This window comes from Arachis ipaensis, chromosome B10, assembly GCF_000816755.2.
Source record: "Arachis ipaensis cultivar K30076 chromosome B10, Araip1.1, whole genome shotgun sequence".
NCBI lineage: Eukaryota > Viridiplantae > Streptophyta > Magnoliopsida > Fabales > Fabaceae > Arachis > Arachis ipaensis.
The window spans coordinates 132,353,773-132,362,171 of NC_029794.2; the positions used below are offsets into that span (position 1 = coordinate 132,353,773).

At 36.9% G+C, this 8,399-nt stretch overlaps 3 protein-coding genes and 1 long non-coding RNA gene across 5 annotated transcripts in view; 1 reads left to right on the forward strand and 3 right to left on the reverse strand.

The window, feature by feature from the left end:
- The window catches only part of LOC107623528 (splicing factor 3A subunit 2), a 25,152-nt gene continuing 17,146 nt past the window's right edge, over positions 394-8,399 (reverse strand). The window contains exon 8 of the transcript XR_002356620.1: positions 394-486. The gene's annotated coding sequence lies outside the window, so the exon portion shown is untranslated. The remainder of the gene's footprint in view (positions 487-8,399) is intronic.
- On the reverse strand, positions 682-1,182 carry LOC107621284 (formin-like protein 5). The gene has a single exon (XM_016323317.1). The coding sequence runs from the start codon at positions 1,180-1,182 to the stop codon at positions 682-684; it is 501 nt and encodes a 166-aa protein (XP_016178803.1).
- LOC110268534 lies at positions 3,539-5,338 on the forward strand. The gene is made up of 3 exons (XR_002356621.1): positions 3,539-3,847; positions 4,034-4,111; positions 5,142-5,338. It is a non-coding gene; the product is annotated as an uncharacterized LOC110268534 (long non-coding RNA).
- LOC107622514 (F-box/kelch-repeat protein At3g23880-like) lies at positions 6,692-8,393 on the reverse strand. 2 transcript variants are annotated; one of them, XM_021114851.1, is made up of 3 exons: positions 8,265-8,393; positions 8,173-8,192; positions 6,692-8,124 (listed from the first exon to the last, which is right to left on the reverse strand). In XM_021114851.1, exons 2-3 carry the CDS (start codon positions 8,189-8,191, stop codon positions 6,869-6,871), a joined length of 1,275 nt encoding a protein of 424 aa, XP_020970510.1. In that variant the 5' UTR covers position 8,192; positions 8,265-8,393; the 3' UTR covers positions 6,692-6,868. The 2 variants fall into 2 exon arrangements, with proteins under 2 accessions (XP_020970510.1, XP_016179929.1); XM_016324443.2 differs by having other exon boundaries at positions 6,692-8,192.

Genomic DNA, 8,399 nt, shown 5'->3' on the forward strand with positions numbered 1-8,399 from the left:
TGTATGAAGATAATTACAATTGTGTTTCAACTTCCAAACCTCTATTGTCAATTCTCTTTTGCTTTCTCATACTTATAGTAAATATTGGTAGATGTTATTTAGTTTGTACAATCGCATAAATGAACATAATATTGTTTATAAATATTAAAAAAATTAGCGTATATTTTTATAAATAACTTGAAAAATGTTATACATAGTACTATCTAATCTCAGGCAACATAAGTGAAACACAGCAACTTGCTGTATATAAAAGAATCTAAATTAGTTTTTAAAATAAAAAATGGGAAAAGATTAAGAGTAACCATTTTTTTAGCCAATAAACAAAAACAACTATCTTTTTCTTTAAACTTCTCTTCTCTTTATTTCTTAAAAAAAAAGTAAAATAAAATTACATTAAAGGTGATACCATCAAAAGCATGGCCAATACTACTATTGCAATTCAAACCGATAAAAAATTCCGACCATAAGCGATTTAAGAATCTATGTACCAACCAGGCACAAAACCAACCACCATATGGCTTAGTACAATGACATCTAGATTTGTAAACTCAAATAGACAATGAACAATGCCTCGTTAATTTGGAGTCCAGCTACTAAGACTGACTCCAATATCAACATATATGGTCATCGAACAAATTGTTGAACAATTCAAATACTCAGCATACTGCCTCTAGGCTTGATCTACTGTCCCATGTTAGGGGGAGGTGGAGGCATCCGGACACCCTGATTCTGTATTTGTTGGAATGGGAAACCTTGGGGTGGAGGTGGCATTGACGGCGGTCTAGAACCCATGTTGAAACCTCCTGATGTGCCGCTGCCAACTGGGGGAGGGGGCGGGATAGATGGCATTCCACCAGGAGGTGCAGGTCTGGGACCATTTGCCATAGGAGGAGGGGGTGGCAATGATCTTGGCATTGGAGTTGGAGGGGCTCTATGAGGATTTCCAATAGGTGCACCAGGAGGTGGCCCCTGTGGAGGAGGAGGAGGTGGTGGTGGAGCTTGAGGTGGTGGGGGCATGGGCCTTGGTGGAACACCAGGTGCTGCTGTACCATTGGCTGTAGATGGGGGCTGTGGTTTGTTTGCCTCTGGTGGCTTGGATTTAAAATACAATTGTAGCTGCATAAAAATATCAATTTCATCATCAATGACAGGTGACAAATGGAATATCATTGAGCACGCCATATGAACAAAAAGAACAAGCAATAGCCGGAAAGAAATTAAACAACCAGGTGGCTGACGGAGGTGCGACAAGTGAGGGAGAGGGAGATGGCGGCGCGACGACTTCAGAGAGGGAGACGGCAACGTGACAGGTGCTGAACCATGGAGGGAGGAGCGACGATTGAGGGTTTGCGATACAGAGTGAACGTCGACGGAGGGTTTGCGATAGGGAGTGAACGCCGAGGGAGGCCTTACCAGAGTGAGTCACCGCCGAAGGAGGGATAGAGGTTTACAGGAGAGACGGAAGGAGCGCCGACGCAGGTAGCAACGGCAGAGGTGGCACCTACGGAGGGGTTGCGAGAGAGGGTTGGAATGAGGTTGACCAACGAGTGTTATTGGGGGAGAGAGTAAGAGCTCCGGTTATGAGCTCTATGTTAGGTGAAGATCGCCGCCGCGGTTAGGGTGATGAGTTCAGCTTTTCACTTTTCAAGGCATTGTTAGGAAGAAGTGTGTGTGTTTCGAAGAAAGGAAGGAGTGTTGTTAGGGCATTGTTGTGTAAAAATGTGTGTTTCGAAGAAAGAGGGATGGAAACTTTTTTTTTGGTTTTAGAATTTTATGGCCACGTTTTTAAAGTGTGCCGAAAGAGTTAGAGGAAATGGCCACGCTTTAAAAATGTGATGACAACGAAACCATTTTGCCACGATTTTCAAGTGTGTCGGTTTTTTTCTATGGCCACGCTTTTTAAGCGTTTCAAAAAAAGCGTGGCCAAATTTCAAATCAGTAGCCACCCCTAAAAAAAACATGCCTATTTTTCTCTATGATTACCCTTTTTAAACGTGGCAAAAAAGCGTGGCCAAATCACAAATCAGTTGCTATCCTCGCAAAAGCGCGATCATTAATCACTTTTGGGCACGCTTTAAAAGCGTGACAAAAAAAATGTGCCAACCGACCTTTTTTCTTGTAGTGATTTGATAAACTAATCTCAATATAATTGAGATATTCCCATGTTAAATATGATGTTACATAGCACTTACACTTGAACCTTTGCATAAATTGCACTCGTAGTTTTATAAAATCAAATTCGTCTAAAACATAAATTATCTATCTATATATAATAAGTAACTAGTGCATGTTTAGGTGATTGATAAGTTTCATGGCCAATTAAATGACACATGTCTATCAACTAAAAAAAAAGTAAAATGTCAACATTGAAAAGTGAATGGGTAAAATAAGTATTGTAGCTGTCAAAATAATAGCTCCGAAAAGAGTGTGTTTGACAAAAAAAAGTTATTCCGTGAGACAGAGTAATAGAAACTTCAAATCACATAAGATTGCAAAAGAGATTTTGGCTATGAGCGGGTTCTTTCTCTTTTTTGGGTTAGAATTCAAATTTCAAACACAAAAGTTGAATAAGCATTCCAAATCAAAACTAAGTGAATAAATTTAAACTTAAGGTTTTATCTCTCTCTCTCTCTCTCTCTCTCTCTCTCTCTAAAGAAAAAAAAGGAGCTCACCGGTGATGGAAATTAATAGTAACTGAGATAGAAGATAGAAAATGAGCGTGCTTAGTGCTCCGGGTTAGGAGAGCATCTGTCGAAGAAAAAAGAATACGACGACAGAAGCTCCGAATCTATTTCCGGCGTGTTAGAAATAAGAGATTAAACGGGAGAAAAGATTGTGTATTATTGAATGTATTCAAATTGTCTAAATATTCAGATATGCTAAATAATGCTAATTGATCCTAATTATATTCTAACATCTCCCTTCAAACTCAAGTGACAATTTGAGTTTGAAACTTATTTAAAACAACGAAATAAAGAGAAAAAAATGCATAAACTGATAAAACGGGTGCAGAAGAAACGTGCAGATGAAACTGCCAAAAGAAAGCGTACACAAAACTACCGAAAGGAAGCGCAGATGGAACTGTCGCTGTCTGAAAGAAGCGCAGACGGAACTGCCGGAAAGATGCAGACAAAACTGCCACAAGGAAACGTAGATGGAACTACCACAAGAGAACGCAGACGGAACTGCCACGAGGAAAGCAGACGGAACTACCGAAAGAGAGCAAAAATTATATGATTTCTTCATGAGAATAGGAAAACAGCGGGGAAAAATGGCACGGGAGAAAAGTATGAAAAATACGGTAATTTCAACTGAAGAAAAACAACATATTCTCTTCAAGGAGGATACCATGGCTCTGATACCATGTTAGAAACAAGAGATTAAACTGGAGACAAGATTGTGTATTATTGAGTATATTCAAGTTGTCTAGAATGATACAATATAGAAGGATATTTATAGGTGTTAAGCGAATAAATATTATATATGCTAAATAATGCTAATTGATCCTAATTATATTCTACCAAGGCTAATAGCAAAGATGAAAAACAATAAATTAGAGGTGGTGGGCTGTTGATGCAGCTGCAAGGAGAAAGAATAGTGGCACGGTGAGTGATGTTACTACCATCAGAGAAGAAGGAGCAATTGGCAACAAGTTGACGACTTCAGTCAAAAGAATGGAGAGCTCCGAGATCCTATCGTCGGTGGTATAGCAGAGGTAAATTTTCTTCTTTAAAAGCATAAATTTTTTTTCTTTTTTCTTTTTTTCTTTTTAAAAAAATTACAGAAAATGCTATTTGGGTTCTGAATGCAACGAGAGGAAACGCCGGAGCTCCGGTGCAATGTTTTGGTAAGCGTTCCGGCAATGTATTTTTGTGGTGTGGTATTATAGTATTTTAGTTTACTCTCTCCCTTGTTGCTGTTAGCAAAATTTTCTAACCAATAAATATGATGGAACATATTCTTCTTCCTTTTTTTAAACATTTTTATTAGAATTTTTATATAAGTAATTTGGAAAGTTGATTCTTTTTTTAAGGAACAACCTCCCTGGCAAAGCTCAAGGTGTGAAACTTGCTGGCAGGGTGCTCCGGCTAAAGCTGCGCCTGCCAAAACGGTATAAGTGATGCGTCTGCCTTAATTGCTAACTTTTTTTACCTTTCTTTTATTTATATTATATCATTTTTGTCTCTTCTTTAGTTTGTTCAGTTTAATTTTTGGATGGCAAACATTAATATTTAACTAAGTTTATATGTATTTAACTAATTTTGTTCTTCCTTTTCCTTCCATAACTTTTGTATATTTGGTTTTAAGTTTCCTTCCATATATAAATATTGAAAACTCAATGGCTCACAGATAATGCAAATGGTTAAAGTCTTGTATCACATGCAGTATTTTGTGAATATGCAGCAATAATACTAATAATAGTTCATAAATTATCTGCTTTAATTTACCTTTCCAATTTTTAGTTTGTATTGCAGTTTCAATGAACTCAGTATATACCACTGTTACAGTTCTATGTTATGGTTTGTCAGCAGCTTTTTAATCATTGAACCATGTTCTTGACTATTTTCTATAACTATAACAACTTGAAAATTATATAGATTTCATTTCCCGTATTTTGAGAAGCAAACATTTTTTAGTTAACTAAGTGAAATTTGAAAAACATGTCACTATGTGTAAAACAAACATTTTTTAGTTAACTAATTGATTGTTAGCATTATATTAGAGAAGAGATCATGAACTTGAATTTTATAGTGATTCCATTAGCATGTGTACTAGAGTTCAATTGCATCTTTCTTGTGTGCCCTTGATATAATGAACTTGGATGTAGCAGCTCGATTGTGGTTTAGAAGTACAGAGAAGAAGGCAGAGATAATAAGAGATGTATTTATACTAATTTTGTGCTATTACTAAAAGTTTTTAATTGCTCTCACTTGCCTTTTGTGTTGTTCCTCCCCCCTTTGATTTGAACTTTTATGTGTATTCAATTTTCATGATTTTATTTTCAGCTTAGATAATATTGCTTAGTCTGTTCACCATTCAATTTGCATCATTATATTGATCCTTGGAAATGATATAGTTGTTGTACTACTAATAATCTCATTTTTAATTATTATATAATTTATGCTATGTTATTGTTTCAGAAATTGCATAAGAGGTTAGTCAGAAAAAGCAACAAGCTCCGAGTGAAGGCCAATCAAGTGGCACCCTCAGTTGAATTGGTTAGGTAAATATCTTTTGGAAAAAATATTGAACATGATGTATTTTGTTTGGGTAAAGTACTAAATTGGTCCCCTAGGTTTGGGCGTAATTCTGTTTTGGTCCTTAAGGTTTAAAGTGTTCTATTTGAATCCAAAAAAGTTTCATTTAGCATTAATTTAGTCCCAGAGTGAGGTCAAAATTAAATAATTAACAAAATGTCCTACATAACAATAGTTCAAGAACAAAATCGATAATCTGGAGAACAAGTACAAGCTCTAGAGGCACAAAATCAACCATTGATGCATCAATACATTTATTTATCATTTTCTTTAGTTTTATAGAAAATATTTTATTTATATTATAAAAAAATAATAAATAAATGTATTGATGTATCAATGGTTGATTTTATGCCTCTGGAGCTTGTACTTGTTCTCCAGATTATCGATTTTGTTCTTGTACTGTTGTTATGTAGGACATTTTGTTAATTATTTAATTTTGACCTCACTATGGGACTAAATTAATGCTAAATGAAACTTTTTTGGATTCAAATAGAACACTTTAAACCTTAAGGACCAAAACAGAATTACGCCCAAACCTAGGATACCAATTTAGTACTTTACCCATTTTGTTTTTATTATCAAATGTCAGAGATGTGTTATTCTCTAGTCTCTATGACTTGGTGTTTTGGTCTGATAATCAATTAGTACACAATTATTAGCATAATTTCATAATGATATATATGCAACGGAGGAGATAAGAGAATAGATATAGATTACACACTAAGAATCAGAGTTTTTGGGTATATATAGATAGATGATCATATCAGTTAAAAAATAGATTCATGGACCGAATTCTTTTAATGTATACAAATGATTTTTAGGAAGATTGTATAGTGGTAAATAAATTATTCGGGTCATTATATGCTTTTAGGATCTTTGAAACTTTATACTAAAGATATTTAAGTACAGATTATATATTAATTATTAAAATGATTTCTTTTGAAAGCCATGGCTCAACCATGTGATCTTATTTTGTAAGATTTGATGCTGCTATAGTTTGAATAATGGAAGTATGGTATGGAAATTAAATTATATTCATGTCTCAATCATAATGCTTTGTTAGAGCTTGATCCTGTGACTGTTGGCTCATAATAGAGACCTGTTTAAGATTAGGAAAGGAATATTTGGATACTCACATCTAGATGTGTTTTTGATTTATATGTGATTTGAAGTTGGCTTACTTACTTTTGATACAAGGCATATTGGTGTAAAGCTGAATCCAGAAGAGAAAAAGTAAATGAATGATATTTTCATATGTAAAATATTCGATTCATCATCATGAATAAGTTTCTGCTTCAAATCTTATATTCGAATTAATTAATGGTTTATTTGATAACCTAATCTCAATATAATTGACATTTAACCGTGTTAAATATGGTGTTACATAGCACTTGCATCTGAACTTTTGCAGAAATTGCACTGGCAGTTCTGTAAAATCAAACTCGTCTAAAACATAAATTATTATATAGCATTTCATGATAAATGCATATTCTAACTAAAGCGAAACACGATTGGTATTCATGTCTGTATGGTTCAGTTCGATTCATAAGGAAGCTACTTAAAAAGAGACCGTGCAGGATATTCTTCACCAAATGAACAGGCTTAAGAGATTATAGGCTTGGCTTAAATAACCGCATTTGAGATGAGCAAGTTGGAAGACCAAAGTGCGAGGGTGAAACTAAGCTTTCATGATAGATGTGAAAGGACCTTCCGCCTGCACCCCGAGACAAAGGACGGAGTTGGGTCATGCCATCACCGGAGCTGTCAATATTAGGAAAATCTATGTTGCCATCATTTAAGTTACATAAAACAAACTTGCAACTAGGAGAAATCACCAGTAGAACATCATTTTTCAACATGTACACAGGCTCTAATGAAAAATTTCTAGGAGCATCAACGAGTAGTGGGTGGTGGGGGATTATGGCCAATTTAGTCCAAGATTGAGGAACTCCATACTCCTTCATCATCCAGAGAGTCCAATGAGTTTTCTTAGTCTCATAACAAACAGCAAGACAACCCCTCAAGATACTCAAATGGGGAAACACACGGAGAGCATCATCTGAATCCCTACTGGGAAGGGAAATCTGACTATAAGTCTCTTTCACCAAGTCAAGGGAAAGAACTGCTACAAAACTAGTACGACTGCTGCAAAGAAGCCAATTAAGGGTGCCAGTGCCACTTACAAAAAGCCCTACCGGAGCCAACAGAATAGCCTTGTTATTGGGGTCATGTAGTCTATATGGGAAATCCTGAATTGTTCTCCAGGTAGATTTTGGGCCGAATGTGAAAATTCTGGTGAAAGATTCACCTGATTTGTTTTCCACAATGACGAAAAGCTTATACTTGTCGTTCACATGATCATAACCGAATCCACAGACGCGGAATATACCGCCAATTTCAAGCGGCTGAGATGTGAATCCGGTGCAGGGGTTCCACAGCATGGCACGAGGGCCCAATAATCCATCCTTACGCTGCTTATCGTGCAAGCACAGCAATCCATTACAAGAGCCAATCATGCGAAGGTGGCGTCGTCCCTCATAGGCAACTACTTTGGTGGGTTCGTGGGGATGGTTCTCGAACACAGATCGGACGGAGAAAACTCCGATTGTGGGGTATGAGTGCCAGAAGCTATAATAGGCAATACGCGGGTGGGTCAAGGCTGGATCCACTGCCATTGAACGTCGAAGGTGGTCCTTGGCAAATTGGGAACTGGAAATTAGGGTTCTCCATGAACTGCAGACGCTGTTCCTTAATCGAACGAGAGACCTTGCCGGAATCCTCAGCAGGATTTCCGCTATGAGCTCGTCCAGAAGGATAGGCGGTGGTTTTGTGGTGGTACAGCGGAGCAGTTCCGGCCACCCCTCGGTGGTTGTGACAACCTTGCCCTTCCTCGCAACAGTATCATCATCATCAGGAATGGGACCCCTCTTCATTCTCTACAACAGCAGGAATAAGAAATCAAAAACAATATAATTCTAACAAATCTACTCTCAAGATAAAACATACATTGAGATGAGATAGCGGAGGAGGAAGACGGCGGTCAGCACGGGCACGGGGCTGCCGCAACTTCTTCGATGAAATTTTGGAACTCCGGAATCCGGATCTATCCTATGTTATTTAACTAGTTAACCACTTATCTTA